The sequence below is a fragment of the Eumetopias jubatus genome, unplaced genomic scaffold, assembly GCF_037043125.1.
Source record: "Eumetopias jubatus isolate StellerSeaLion01/CBP00866 unplaced genomic scaffold, mEumJub1_p1.0 scaffold_9, whole genome shotgun sequence".
NCBI lineage: Eukaryota > Metazoa > Chordata > Mammalia > Carnivora > Otariidae > Eumetopias > Eumetopias jubatus.
The window spans coordinates 87,682,873-87,698,590 of NW_028274815.1; the positions used below are offsets into that span (position 1 = coordinate 87,682,873).

The 15,718-nt window shown below is 35.9% G+C and overlaps 2 protein-coding genes across 3 annotated transcripts in view; both read left to right on the forward strand.

Moving 5' to 3' along the window:
* Positions 1 to 5,636, forward strand: part of LOC114199377 (E3 SUMO-protein ligase RanBP2) — an 85,636-nt gene extending 80,000 nt beyond the window's left edge. For both annotated transcript variants that reach the window (XM_028091260.2, XM_028091262.2), the window contains exons 26-29: positions 2,521 to 2,666; positions 3,289 to 3,562; positions 3,693 to 4,027; positions 4,414 to 5,636. In XM_028091260.2, coding sequence (XP_027947061.2) covers positions 2,521 to 2,666; positions 3,289 to 3,562; positions 3,693 to 4,027; positions 4,414 to 4,719 — 1,061 coding nt within the window. In that variant the 3' untranslated portion in view covers positions 4,720 to 5,636. The remainder of the gene's footprint in view (positions 1 to 2,520; positions 2,667 to 3,288; positions 3,563 to 3,692; positions 4,028 to 4,413) is intronic.
* Positions 5,637 to 7,854: 2,218 nt separating this feature from the next.
* CCDC138 (coiled-coil domain containing 138) overlaps positions 7,855 to 15,718 on the forward strand; it is a 147,446-nt gene continuing 139,582 nt past the window's right edge. The window contains exons 1-4 of the mRNA XM_028091277.2: positions 7,855 to 7,989; positions 9,128 to 9,185; positions 11,032 to 11,152; positions 13,014 to 13,141. Of these exons, the coding sequence (XP_027947078.1) occupies positions 7,897 to 7,989; positions 9,128 to 9,185; positions 11,032 to 11,152; positions 13,014 to 13,141 (400 nt within the window). The 5' untranslated portion in view covers positions 7,855 to 7,896. The remainder of the gene's footprint in view (positions 7,990 to 9,127; positions 9,186 to 11,031; positions 11,153 to 13,013; positions 13,142 to 15,718) is intronic.

Sequence of the window (15,718 nt, forward strand, 5' to 3'; positions counted from 1 at the left end):
CACAAAACAAAAAATTACCAAATAAAAGTTGAGTTAGGTTGCTTGTTACTCAGTGTAACCTTTTCAAAGTACTCTATCCGTACTGTGCAGTAAAGTGTAAAATAGGCTAGACTCAAACCTCATGATAATTTACTCCTCACCACCACTGGTCATTTTTCAGTGAGATGATTCACCAAGCTCTTTGTTCAACTACATTTCTCACTTTGTTTTGTTCTTAGATCTGACAGGAATTTGTGCTGTCTTTTCAAAGAAATACCTTTTTTGGTTTTTTTCAGTTCTTTTGTTTGTGTTTTGATTTATTTTTAGATTTTTTCATTGCTTTTCTTTAGTTTTTTTTTTAAGAGGTCATAAATTTCACCAGAATTTGGGTATCTTTCTTTCTTCTTTTTTTTTTCTTTCCTTTATTTTTTTATAACTTGTTTCTGGCATTGCATGGACCTTTCTGATTTTAAACTTTCTGTTTTGTTGGTTTTTTTTATGTTCAGAGGAATCTTTTTTTTCTCTTATTTGCATATTCTGTGGTGATTCTTTTTTTTAAAATCTGTTCATTTTTTGTTGTGATTTTGTTTCTTTAAAAAATTCATTTTCTTCGTAAGTTCTATTCATATAGGTCTGTCAATCTTTCCACATCTGTTGTGTAATATTTAATATAGAAACTAAGAGAATAATAAGGGAATTCCTGTTCAGAGATCACCTGCCTTTGTCAGTAATCACTATTTTATCATATTTTCTTCAGATTTTGTAATCTTTTCATTAAACCTGGACACATATTGGAAGTCTCCTTATGTACTATTACGTAGAACTCTTACTGTGAAATGGATATTGATTATTGACATGTGTATCTTTACATTTTTACTGTAAAATTCTTCCTCCTGGTCCCTTCAAATCAGTGGCTTTCAAAAAACCCTTGGCTTCATATTAGAATTTCCTGGGAGGTTTTTTGTTGTTTTTTTTTTTTTTTTAAACACCTATTATATTGGGCTCTCTGGGCATGGTAGCCCAGGCATTGATATCTTACAAAAGTTCCTGTGTGATTCTAATAATTCACCCAGCATTAAGAACCACTGAGACATTTTGGAATTTTCTGCCATACCTCTCAAGGGTCTTTGGGGGTAATTAAAAATTTTTCTCTGCTTGGGAGTTCCTGAACCAGTTTTGTTTTCTGTTTTTTTGTTTTATTTTGATTTAAAGATTTATTTGAGAGAAAGAGAATGAGAGGAGGGAGGGTCAGAGGGAGAAGCAGACTCCCCACCAAGCAGGGAGCCCGATGCAGGACTGGCTCCTGGGACTCCAGGATCATGACCTGAGCCGAAGGCAGTTGCTCAACCAACTGAGCCACCCAGGCTCCCTGTTTTTTGTTTTTAAGAGAGACAGGAGAGGGAGAGAGAGAGAGCGTGCCTGTACATGCAAGAGCATTGGTAAATGACAGAGTGAGAGGGGGAGAATCTTAAGCAGGCTTCACGCCCAGTGCCGAATCCGTTGTGGGGCGCCATCTCACAACGCTAAGATCATGACCTGAGCCAAAATCAAGAGTCGGTTGCTTAACTAACTGAGCCACCAGGCACCCCTCTTTTGCAATATCTTCCTAAGAATTTTTGTCTTCTCTTTTTAAAGTTCTTTTTTTTCCTCACCACTAAATCTGGGTTAGAGGGAGTTACTGTTAATAGATAACTCATTTTGTGCTTTCTTCAAGGTGCTGAGTTACTTTTTAAATGATCTGTGATATTTTTGCCTTCTTAAGAGTTTTTAGCACTGGATGTAGAATTTTCTAAGGTAGTGATTCATTAACAAGTGATGAAAAGTTAAGAGGCGTTTCTTTCCTCTAAGATAGTGAGGAATGTATTATTAGCAGGCTGGGCCATCTCATTTGAGATGGGGATGAAGAAGGAACTAATTTTCATCTTCTCCAAGGTGTAAGTTCTTTGTTTCTCTGCATGGGAACAGGGAGTCTTCAGTTCCAAGAGCCTAGTATCCCTTGAGGATAGTTGGGAGTCAGTGAGCTCCCAGCGCTACTATCTCCCAGCTGGCCAAGAAATCTAAGCTGTAATGCTAGTTACTTCAGGAAGAAGTAGAGGTAGAAAATCTACATGTGTTTAGGCTGCTTTGACTACTTTGGAAGTAGCAGGTGTGGCCTCTTTGAGAGGACATTTTTAGGTTCATAAGTTATTTTTCACACATGATAAAATAAAGTAAATTACCTTTGGAGCTGAGCTAATTGTTCAGAGTTCCAGGGTATGTATTTTTAAGAACGTGCTTCATTACTGGAAGTTCTTGGGTAGTTTAGTATCATGAAATTTGCCTAAGGCTCAGATGATCTGATCTTTGTAGCTCAGAGCATAAACAATATTAAATGTACTGTGTGCTCACTATATGAGTTCAACTTGTCAGAGTAATATAATTTTAAGCATTTTTACTAAAAGTATATATCATTGGAAATTACAGGCCTAAAGAAAGTAACAGGGGGATTAAAAGCATATAAAATTAGATACCACTGTTTAAATATCCCAATTTATTCATCAGATAAAAATTTCCAGTGGGCAAATACTGGAGCAGCTGTGTTTGGAACACAGTCAACCAGTAAAGTTGGTGAAGATGAAGATGGTAGTGATGAAGAAGTAGTTCACAATGAAGATATCCATTTTGAGCCAATAGTGTCATTACCTGAGGTAACTATTAAAGAATGGAACTCTTAATAACTTCACATTTTAAGTTTAAAACTTGACATAGGCTTGACTTGCAGGACTTCGTTTGCATTTCTTTCAGAATATTTACCCTTTCAAATGGAAGCTTTTTATTATTTTATATGTATATAAATTCTACGTGAACTTATTGGGAAGAACTAAGTTTTTTCATGTTTTTAGAATATCTTGTTTTCATAACGTAATTCTGGGAGTAAAAAAGTATCCAATCTCATACTTACTGAAATCCTTTCAATAAAAAGTAAACTACATTTTCTGGACAAGAATGTTATTTTAGGCAAATTACTTTGTCACTTTTCAACTACAATCAATAGTAGATTGTATTTATAAATACAAATAATATAAAAAAAGGAATGTATTTACATTCCAAAAGGAGGCAGAATACTACATAAGAGAAATATTTCAAGACAAACCAGGTCTTTACTGCTTCATCCAAATCGGATGTATTTCTAGCCCTTGGATATTACCATTTATCTTGATACTATAGTTGAAATTCTGTTATTGTCATTGCAAAACAATACGAGGAATTTGGATCTTTGGAATTTGTCATGTTAAAAGCAGCAGCTTACAATTTTATCTACTGTCATAGGTAGAAGTAAAATCTGGAGAAGAAGATGAAGAAATTTTATTTAAAGAGAGAGCCAAACTCTATAGATGGGATCGAGAGGTCAGTCAGTGGAAGGAGCGTGGTGTAGGAGACATAAAGATTCTTTGGCATACAATGAAGAATTACTACCGGATCCTAATGAGAAGAGACCAGGTTTTTAAAGTGTGTGCAAACCATGTTATCACTAAAACAATGGAATTAAAACCCTTGAATGTTTCGAACAATGCTTTAGTTTGGACTGCCTCAGATTATGCTGGTGAGTTCTACATTCAGATGCTACTTTTCACTTTTTTGGACTTTTCTAAAATCCATAACAAATATATGACAGTTTATAACATTTATTTTAATATTAAGGTCCGTCCCTGTGTTGTTTTGTTGTTTAACAGATGGAGAAGCCAAAGTGGAACAGCTTGCAGTGAGGTTTAAAACCAAAGAAATGGCTGATTGTTTTAAAAAAAAATTTGAAGAATGTCAACAGAATTTATTGAAACTCCAGAAAGGACAAGTATCACTGACAGCAGAGTTATCGAAGGAGACAAATCCTGTGGTGTTTTTTGATGTTTGCGCAGATGATGAACCTCTAGGACGTATAACCATGGAATTATTTTCAAACATTGTTCCTCTGACTGCCGAGAACTTCAGAGCACTCTGCACTGGAGAGAAAGGCTTTGGCTTCAAGAACTCCATTTTTCACAGAGTAATTCCAGATTTTGTTTGCCAAGTAAGTATTTAATTGTATATCACAGTTGAAGTCTAGAAAAGTGAACCACGCTAACTTGAGAAATTTGAGTGTTTCTCTTTGCCTGGAATTTTCTTAAGATTTCTTTAGCTTTTCTGTATATTAGTTGGTGTCAGCACCCAACTTCCTTCTTGTCCCCACAAAAAACTTTTAACCTAAAAATGGTTTAAATTTCTAATACCTTGAAACCTACTAGAAATTGAGGGGGAAAAGACCTTTTCATTTTTGTCTTTCAGAAATGGGTATTTCTTAGTTTTCAAACCACATTCTCAAGGAAGCTGAGTTTTTAGGACTTAATGTGTAGTGGTAGATCTGTGTGTATTTTATTATTTTATTCAGAATTCCTATTAATTGAAATCTTCTTTCAGGGGGGAGATGTCACCAAACATGATGGAACAGGAGGACAGTCTATCTATGGAGATAAATTTGAAGATGAAAATTTTGATGTGAAACATACTGGTCCTGGCTTATTATCAATGGCCAATCGAGGCCGGGATACCAATAATTCTCAGTTTTTTATAACACTGAAAAAAGCAGAATGTTTGGACTTTAAGCATGTAGTATTTGGGTTTGTTAAGGATGGCATGGATACTGTGAAAAAGATTGAATCATTTGGCTCTCCTAAAGGGTCTGTTAGTCGAAGAATTAGTATCACAGAATGTGGACAGATATAAAATCATTGTTTTTCATAGTAAATTTTACCTTGTATAAACAGTTGAATTGAAGCTTAGCTATTGTGACAATATGGTAATTATGTTCAGCTTTTGAAAATGGACGTTTCCAGTGTATAAATGTAAAATTGCAGCTTATAGCTGTTGTCACTTTTTAATGTGTTATAATTGACCTTGCATGGTATGAAATAAAAGTTTAAACACTGGTGTAAATCAGGTGTACTTGTGTTTATGTACTCCTGACATATCTGTATTAAAATGGAATAATACTAATCTTGTTAAAAGCAATAGACCTTCTCAAACTATTGAAGGAATATGATATATGCAATTTAATTTTACCTTTTAAGATATTGGACTTCCTGCATGGATAAACTTACCATTTGAATAAAGGGACCACAACTTGGATAATTTTTATTTTACATTTGAAATATATTTGGTAATTTTAACTATTGGTGTGCTCATTTATGCATAGAGACTCACTTATGAATGGGTAGAGCCACAGAGGGTAGAGACTTAACCAAAGTGCTCTTCTATAATCCTTGCACCTCCTGTATGGTTAAATTAACTTTTAAGTAGAGTACCTTTCTTTTCTTAAAATGATATGTAGTTTCCTGTGCCCTTTCAAAGGTATTAAATTAATTTTTACATTTTAAACAAGTATTTCCTTAGTTTTGTTTTTGTTTTTGTTTTAACTTTTCTGTCATCTGTTTCTACTACCTCAAACTGCAGCTTGGTTCTGATGGAACTTGAATTTTTCCTTGCAGTTATTGTGATAAAGTATGACTATTTTAAAAAGGTCTATACCATGTTCTTTGGTTAAAGATTTGCTTTATACTAGATTGTTGCAGTACCTTTTTCTGGTGAATTTTGTAGCAAAAATAAAGTGACAATTGTTAACAGCCATGACATTTAAAAATTTATTACTTGTGCATCTAGTTTTTTGTTCATTCTAGAGCCAAAGTAAGGACAATTAAAGTTCTGTAAATCAGACTGCCACATAATTTCCAAAGCTCCCAGAAAGTGACTTCTTTTCAAGTTTGATACATACACACTGAACATTTATTTGGAAATGACTAGTATCAAAAGTTAGGCAAAGTGCTAAAAAGGCGGCAGAGTGGGGGAGAGAGGGGAGATGTTCTCATCAGCCTATTCAGTACAACTACAAAGAATCTAGAGCACAAATTTTTGTGTATTCTCGTTACCAACAGTGACTGCCTTCTACCCTCCTGTGTTCTTCCCAATGAAATCATCTCATTTTGTTTAGTGAAAGGCAGTGGCGTTTATTCCGTTGTTTGGGGATTTGGAAATAGGTTATCATGTAGTACCTGTTCAACCACCAGATAGAGGGATGTCATGTGTGGGGTGTGTGAGTAATGAGTGGTGGAATACTATCACTAAATCCACTTGGCCACAAAGCCAGGTAACTGAAATAAGCCTATTGCAGTGTCTCATTTGAAATTACCTGAACCTTACAGAGAGAACCATGGACTACATATATGCACATTTAATATTAAGAATTGGCTTCTTTGGAGACCTATGTAATATAAGTTGATATAAAGTGTGCTGTAGTTTTTCAGCTGGGACAACTAACTGATGCCTTTGTCATAATTTTAGAATAAATTCCAAGTAAAGGCAAGTGTGCCTTATATTTTTTAGAGAAATCAGTTTACACTGTCTTCTATGCTGTCCTAAAGCATTAAGAAAAAAAAAAGCTAATGCTTGGACCAAAAATTTGATTAAATGACATGTAAACTTTTCCAGTATTAGTATTCCAAAGATGCTTAAGAGATGGCTTGGGGCGTTAGTGACGAAGACTTTGTGTCACATTTCAGGAAAGGACTTTGTGATTTCTCTTTGTTATTTGTTAATGTAGTATAAATCCACAATGACGTGTACTTTCCCCCCCAACTGACTCCACTTTATATTGTCTAATTAGAAATCTGTTTAGAGTATAAAGAATTATTCGTACACTAATATTTGATGGCAAAGAATATTGCTATAATTTTCAGATAACTACTTTATTAAAATGATCTTCTAAAACTGGTATTTGAAGAATTTGAAAGATATTCCAGACAATCTAGGATTTATTCAGACATGCTGTTGAACATTCACAATTTAGAAAAGTAAAGGATTACACCAGTGTAATTGTCTAAATGGGAGAAACTAAGTGGTTATTAAGTTATTCCTTTCAATTAGTCTTGGTTTAATAGTGGATTTAGGTTGGTATACCATCCCAGTAAATATTGAGCAACTACAAATGCCTGGCCCTTTTCTAGGTATTGGGAAAAGCTATTAAAAAGTACATGCTTTTACATTCATTACATTCGTATAGGGAACTTACATTCTAATACTGCTTTTTAATATACATACGGAACCCAGGCTAATGGCAGGGGAAGTGGAGTAATCCTTTTCGAGAATACTGTGCTTTGCAGTACGATATATTCTTGATTTTTGCCTGTTTTTACAGTTAGCAAAGACCATTCCGATTAAAGAGCACTGTATTTTACGTGTATATAATACACGTAAGCTGTATTAGAGGCAAGGGGGGGTTGCCACCAGTTTGGACCATCCTCGTGACCATGTTTGTGGACGTAGCGTGTGCGCATTCCCACTTGCCGGTGAGGCACACAGGTTACGGTGAAGGTGGTGTTTTCCCGTGAAGCGGTGGGGGTGCCTGAGGCTACGGCTGAGCGTCCTCCCGTGAGGGGCCACGCCTGCCAAGGTGTAACTGCTGTGGACGATTGTACTTTTCGGCGCCTTGGACACGACTGAGGGAAACAAGTAGCAAAAATTTTTTAAGACAAAGATAAAACGCCATTTATCAGTCCAAATAACACAGTAGTAAAGGAATTAGTCATTAAATCGTTCGGCAGGAAAAACGTTTGTAACACGAAGTTTTTAACAGTAGAGAGAATGGGAAACTGAGGGACTCGCACCTTGGCGCGCTTCTCCCTTGCCTCCGCCTCTGGCTGCTCCCGGGCTCCACTTAAGCGGCCCCGCCCCCGCCTCCCGGTTAGGCTCGGCCTCCTTGCGCTTCGGTGTCGCTCTCGACCCCGAGGGGCGGGACGGGGCGTGCCGTGCGTCACGTCGCCGTTCCGTTGTGCGAGCTCCGCTCCTGCGTCCCCGTCGCCGTGTGTTTGAAAGCTGTTCACAGGGTGACAACGGTGGCCTCGGCGCGCTATGGAGCCGAGGCTAGTGAAGCCTCCCGGGCAGGATTTGGTAGTGGAACGTCTCAAAAGCCGCTACGGACTAGGGGGTAGCCGCTTCGCCGAGGTGAGGCCTCGCCCTTCACCTCGACCCGTCCCTGTGTCCGCGGGCGGGTTCCTGCAGGTGTGAAGCAGCCCGCCCGGCAGCTGCGCCCAAACCCTCGGAGCCGGGGTGCGCAGGGCACTCGGGCGGGGAGCCGCTCTCTGGGCCTCGAGCCGCTCGGCCGGCAACAGGGTTAGTGAAAGGTAGCCGGAGGAGAAGTCATTTGTGGCCGCAGATGCTCCCTATGTGGGAAAAACAAATTTTCTATCAGAAAAATTCCTTCACCATAAACTCTTTGAAGGTTTATGATGTATCAGACATGGTGGTATGGTACTTTAATTTACAGTGACTCGTGTGGAGTTCAAAAAGCAATTTTAATTCCTTTAAAAACCTTCCTATTTGGAAACAATTCCAAACTTAAAGTTGCAAGAATAATACAAAACTCTTGAATAGTTCGTTTGGACTCACCAGTTGTTAACATTTTGCCACATTTGCGTTACTATTATCTTCCTAGTTTTGACTTTCCATACACACATTGTCCCCCTGAACTATTGAAGGGTAACTTGCAGGCACTGTGATACTACCCCCAAATATAAATACTTTAGTGTATTTTCTAGGAATAAGCATATTCTCTTATATACCCCCAGTAATAAATTAAGGAGACTTACCATTTATACAATAATATGTAATGTATAGTTCATTTTCAAATTTCACCAATTATCTCAATAATGTCCTTTGTAAAATTTTTTTTCCTGGTGCAGATACAATCTAAAAATGAGCATTGCATTTGGTTTTCGCTTCTGTTTTTTCTGGAACAGGTTCTTAAGTCTTTGCCTTCTATAATGTTGATATTTTTGAAGACTATAGGAACAGCTGAGTTTCTCTGGTGAATACACCTCATGATTAGATCGGTACTGGTTTTTTCCATTTTTGGCAGGAGTGATGTATGCGTTGCTCCTGTTCATTAGGAGACCTGTGATGTTGCTTTGTCCCATTATTGGTGCTTTTAACTTTTGACTACTTGGTTAAGGTAGTGTCTGTCAGATTTGTCCACTCTAAACTTTGTAATTATCCCTTGTACTTAATACATAATTTGTGGGGAACTCTTTTGAGACTAGGTTGATTATTAATATATAAATTAAATATGTCTTTTTTTTTTAAGTATGATTTTTCAAGTTTTGATCAGGCTAAATGGAAGAGAAGATTGCTAACCTCCCCAGGTAAGCTGATGGAGTATTTTCTATATTTGGGGGTTTTAACAAATTTAATTTGAGAAAAAACATTTTAAAAAAATGTTAGGCTTAAGACTAAGTGCATATATCTTGTGATACTAAGCTTTTTTCATTTGGGTAATGAACTAATAGTAATCAAGATTTTGGGGGCAGTAAATGTGTAAGATGTCTTTAAAATCAGATTGAATTTTTTGGTGTTTCAGTTAGAGCATTTTTGCCTTTAAAAATGTTAAAAATTAAACAGTATATGAGGTAAGGAAAACTGCTATTTTTTTAAGGCATAAACTTTTCCAAGTTACAGGGGTAATAAATTGTTGCACTGGAAGAATTTATCAAATGTACTTGGTAAAGATAATTATATTGTGAGTTTGGGTGGGTAGGAACATTATGTGGTAATCTGGAACTAACATATATAGCTAATTAACCATTAGTCTTTTGATTTGTTGGTACTTCTTTAGTGATGTTTTTACTAGTAAGTATACTCATCGGATTTTGGGGTGACAGCAGAAACCGTATCTTTAAAAGTTTATCAGATGGTAGATTAGGGAATTTCATTTCTTTTCCAAGTTTATTTCATTTTGAAATTTTGTAAACACTCTTCCGAAACATTCCTTCAGTATGAAAAAAAACCCAGTTATTACTGAGTCTGGTATCTTAAAAATATCTTAAAATTATATTTTAGTTTTGAAATTTGCCCTAAAATTTCCAACTTTTTAAAATATAACTAAAAAGTATAGCTCATTTAATTTCTGATGGGGTAAAAATGCATGTTAGACAAGGGTGCGTACATTTCAATGACATGGATGGAACTATAGGGTATTATGCTAAGCGAAATAAGCCAGTCAAAAACAAATACCATATGATTTCACTCATATGTGGAATTTAAGAAACAAAACAAATGAACATAGGAGAAAGAAAGGAAAAATAAGATGAAATCAGAGAGGGAGACAAACCAGAGACTCTTAGTTCTGGGGAACAAACTGAGGGTTGCTGGAGGGGAGGTGAATGGGGGGAAGGTATAATTTGGTGATGGGCATTAAGGAGGGCACTTGATGTAATGAGCACTGAGTGTTATATGCAACTGACAAATCACTAAATTCTACCTCTGAAACTAATTTTTAAAAAATCAGATAATTCCAAAAAAGTTTTAAAAAATATTTCTAAATTTCTTATCAGAGAAGCTCTCTGCCTTTTATTCAATTTAGATATAGGCTAATAGTCTGTTAAATGTTTAGTGTTTAGGGTCGCCTGGGTGTTGCATTCAGTTAAGTGTCTGGGTTCAGGTCGGGATCTCAGGGTTGTGAGATCAAGCCCTGTGTTGGGCTCCCATGCTTAGTGCAGAGTCTGCTTGAGATTCTCTCTCTCCCTTTCTCTCTGCCCCTCCCATTTGTGCTCTCTCTCTCTATCTAATAAAAAAAAGTTTAGTGTTTAAAATTATAAAATAAATGTGGACTGATGAAATATAATGATTAGGTAGGAATAAGCCTGGATTCTGAATTTTAATCTTTCCATTTGCTGGTTCTGTTACTTGGATAACTTCATATAACTTCTCTGGTCCTTAGACTTCACATCATTAGAATAGGGTTAAAGGCACCTATTCTACTTACTTCATAGTAAGCTAGTTGTTGCTAAGATTAAATAAGGAAATAAATGAAAGAGCATTTTGAAATCAGTAAAGTGGTATATAAATACAAGATTTGATGCCTGTTTTTGAAGTTTGCATTACAGAGACAGATAAGAAATCATTAGGTAACTTTGCTGCCTTACCTTTAGAAGCCTAGAATGAAATTAGTATCTGATTTTAGTAATCTGCTATTTTCTTTTTTGTTAACAGATGATTTGGATATCTTCTCATCTGGAGATAAAGTGGGTTCATCATTAAGATGTTATTCTGATGAAAGAAAGCATTGCACAACACCACTTTGTAGTTCATTCAAACACTTAAATGTGAATTGGTAAAGTACCTTGAATCCTTAGTATTGCTCTCCCTTGGGTATCTACAAAAACTGAGATTAAAGGGTGGATTGTTTATGTCTGCTTTTTTCTGAGACAAAGTACAAGCAGTCTGGAGCCTGCTGAATGGTTGAAGAGACTGATTTATTAATTTTTACTGAGACTCTCTGTGATAAAAGCATAAACCTAGCATTATGTTTGGTCGTATAATGGAAAGTTATTTTCACAGTATGAAAGATGAACAGTTATTTTTATGGTTATTCATCCAGGACCCAAATGAAGACCCTGCTCCCCCCCCCTTTTTTTTAAGGAGCTAGGATACAAATGAATGCAGGTTTGTTAGACAGTGATATTTAACTCAGTATCCATTGTGTGTCTCCGAGTGTGGTAAGCTATATTTTAGGCAGAGAGAGAGAGATTGAAGAAATCAGTCTAGGGAGATGCTAACTACAAATGTGCAGAGTGCTGGGCTGTGAGTGGGTGAAACCAATATAAAAACAGTGGAAGCTAAGGTGAAATAAAGTTCTGAATTAGATACAATTAAATGCCATAAATATGTGGCAGAAGGAGGTGCTATGGGTATCAAGAAGGGTAAACGTTTTGAAATAATGTTAAACGATAAAGATGTATACATATACAAAATGAAATGTTGAGATAATCATGGGGAGAAGAAAAGATAACTGTGCCAAAAATATATGTAAATTATTAATGTAATTGATATGTGGGAGCTTGAATTTTTTATATAATTGCTTCATTTTCTACTTAAATGATTTAATTCATGTAAGCACTTAGAACAGTGCTTAATACATAGAAAAGCATTCAAATGTGCTATTATCATTGTTATACTATTTCATTTGGCATTCACAAAGTAGCTTTGTTGATATGGATTTAAGATTTGGACATGAGGTAGTTTGAATATAGAGTAAGGAAAGTAAAAGTTGTTTTGAGATAATTATGAATTTCTGGAAATTATTTTCTTATATTTAACTAATAGTTTTATCATTTTTTGTTATAAATGATCGGGGTATAATTTCAAATTATAACTTGAAGCTTTTGAACTATGAAAGTTTTTGTAACATTAGGCAGTTTTTTTCATGATCTCTAGTTAATGATCTAGTCCGGCATAGTAGCCACAGGGCACAGGAGGCTATTGAGTACGTGAAATATAAGTAAGAAATAATATGCTGGATTTCAAAGATGGATAAAAGAATGCAAAATATCTTAATTTTTTAATGCTGATTATATATTAAAGTAATCTTTTAGATATACTGGGTTAAATATTGTTAAAATATTTAACGTTAAAATTTTGTGTCTTTATGTTTTTAATACAGCTACTAGAGAATTTTAAATTGCCTTATGTCTCTTGAATTATATTCCTTTGAGCAGCACTGCTCTAGAAATTTCAACTTTGAGATCATCTTTTTGGAGAGAACACCTGAGATTCTAGTTCTGCTTTACTTTTTACTAGTTAATGTCATGTGTCAGTTATTTAAATTCTTTAGGTTTCACTTTCTTCCTGTTAAATGTTAGTTCTTTTAACTAAAATTATAGCTAACAGGACCTGTTATATCTACCTCACAGAAGTATTAGGAATCAAAAGAAAGAGTTTGGCAGTTGTAGAGCATTATACAGGTATATGTCATTTTAAATTAAGACCATTGGATTATGTAGAAAGGTACCTGTGGTGACTTTTTATGATCAGTGACTTACTTTTCACATTTTGTTTTCCATTTTCTAAAATGTTTACTTGTTAAATTTTTTTCAATTGTTATGCTGTTAATATTTGAAAAGCAGTTTTATCTTTTTAAAATGCTGTAGAAAACTTCCAGAATGCTGTGATAGGTTTTTTTTTTTTTTTTAAAGCCTAGATGATGAACTGGATTCTTTTCAAGATTTGAAGCAACAAGAAAAACAAGAAGAGTTAATTGAGAATGATCATAGAATTAGTACCTCCAAAATAACCAAACAGTCTTTTAAAGACATAGAAAAAGGTAAAAGAGAATCATTTTAGAATAGTTACTTAAAAAGATGCTTTGTTTCAGGGCATCTGGCTGGCTCAGTAGGTAGAGCACATGACTCTTGATCTCAGGGTTATAAGTTTGAGCCCCACATTGGGTGTAGAGATTACTTAAAAATAAAATCTTTTTTTTTTTAAGTAGCTTTGTCAAGTAGAGCACATAAAGCTTATCCTATAGTAATAACACTGGCCCTCAGGTGTCTGTGTATTTCTGTGTTCTGCATTTTTGTGAGCCATGAGAGAGTAACTGTGCTTATTATTGACTAAAGGAGAAGAGAAAATAGACTTCATTATTTTCCAGTAGTATTCCTGTGCTCTCAAAATTATCAAAATAAGTTAGTAATCAATTGAATACTTTTTATAATTTCTGCATATTTTTTCATATCAGTATTTGTTTAGCAAGTCACTAAATACTGTGGTAGATTTGAGTAATCCTTTAATATTTTAAGACAGTACTCCAGATTACTTAAGGTGTAGCTTCTTCAGGCACTTCTTTAATTACTTTCTTTGCGTGTGGCTGCATGTCATAGTTTTGTCAGCATTTCAAGGAAAGAGGCAACCAGAAATGGCTTCCTCTTGGCTGCAAGACTTTGAGAACAGTGTTGCCCCTTGGATAGCCTTTGTGCATCTCTTCTGGGCATACATTGTCCACACACAACACACGCTCATTTCTCCCTTCCCACTCTCCTTCATCCTTTTCCTAGTCATCTCAGCATTTGAGGAAAGTGAAAAGAAATTCTTCCTGGACTTGTGTTTCTGGCTACATGGTGGATTTTCCCACTGAAAAACAATTGAAAATACAGGATAATGTAAAAAAAAAAAGTTGAATGTATTTAAGAGTTGACATAATTAAGGAATATTTAAGCTACGGATTGTGAGATGGGAACCTAGAGAGGCAAGCAAAGCAGTGAAAGTGTCTTTCACTTTAGGGGCACCTGGGTGGCTCAGTCCATTGGGCATCTGACTTTTAATTTTAGCTAGGGTTATGATCTCAGGGTCCTGGGATTAAGCCCAGTATAGGGCTCTGTGCTCCACTGGAGTCACCTGGGATTCTTTCTCCCTCTCCCTCTCCCTCTCCCTCTGCCCCTCCTCCCCCTCCTGCACACAATAAATTAAATAAAGAAATAAAGAAATAAAATTTTCTAAAAAATGAAACTGTCTTTCACTTTAAGGGGATTTGCTGAACTGAGTGAAGTGAAATTTTTTTTTTTTTAAAGATTTATTCGTTTATTAGAGAGAGAGTGCGCCTGCTTGCATGCACATTTGGGGAAGGGGAAACAGAGGGAGAGGGAGAAAGAATCCGAAGTTGACTCCCTGTGGAGTGCAGAGCCGCACATGGGGCTTGATCTCACTACTCTGAGATCATGATCTATGCTGAAATAAAGAGTTGTTGCTTAACAGACTGAGCCACCCAGGCACCCTAAAACTTTCTTCTTTGTTAAAAATTCGTGTTATTTTTTATTTCGGCTCCCTAAGGTCTGTCCAAGATGGGGAATACAATAGGAGACCCTTTTCTTAAAGCTAGGGTTCCCAGGAAGGTTAATGCAAGTTAAAACCACTTTCAGTACCAACAGAAAATAAATTCTGGTAATATAGTGAAGCAAGAGGAACTTGCTCATCCATTGCTTTTGGGAGAGTAAATTAATATGACCACTTGGGCAAGCAGTTTGATATCACTGGCACAGTTGAACCTGCACATGTCCCTTATGATCCAGCAATGTTGCTGTTAGTCATATACCCTGGAGAAACTCTTGAACATGTGTACCAGCAGCCACATGCAAGACTGTGGAGCACCTGTGTAGACAAAGAGCTCAAATACCCACCTGTAGTAGAATGTTGGCTTATAAAAATATAAAATAGGATAAAGTAGTGAAGATCTATGAACCTGATTCTGTCATTAATACAGGAACATATTTAAAGGAGGTTATAGAAATTACATAATTACATCATTATATAAATTACAGACATTATATAAGGTTTAAAACCAGGCAAAACAAGGTCTTAAATTTTTTTTTTTTACCCAGATACTAAAAACTTTAAAAAAATAAAGCAATGATTAATGCTATATTTGGGTTAGTGGTTAATTTGGTTTAGAGGAGAGAAGGGAATCTAATCGGGTTTCTGAGGTAACTTTACATTTATTTCTTGGTCTAGGCAGTTAATACATGAGTGTTTTCATGCACTTTTAAATCCATTTTGAGGAGCACCTGTGTGGCTCAGTTGTTAAGCGTCTGCCTTCGGCTCAGGTCGTGATCCCAGGGTCCTGGGATCGAGCCTCGCGTTGGGCTCCCTGCTCAGCGGGAAGCCTGCTTCTCCCTCTCCTTCTGCCCCTGCTTGTGTTCCCTCTCTCACTGTCTCTCTGTCAAATAAATAAAAATAAAAATCTTTAAAATCCATTTTGAAATAATTTCAGACTTACAGAAGAATTGCCGTAAGAGCATAGAGAATTTCTGTAAGGCCTTCACACAGATTTTCTAAATTTTAACATTTTACCACATTTGCTATGTAATTGTTTCTGCATATAATACTGATGACTTTTTAAAAAATTTTT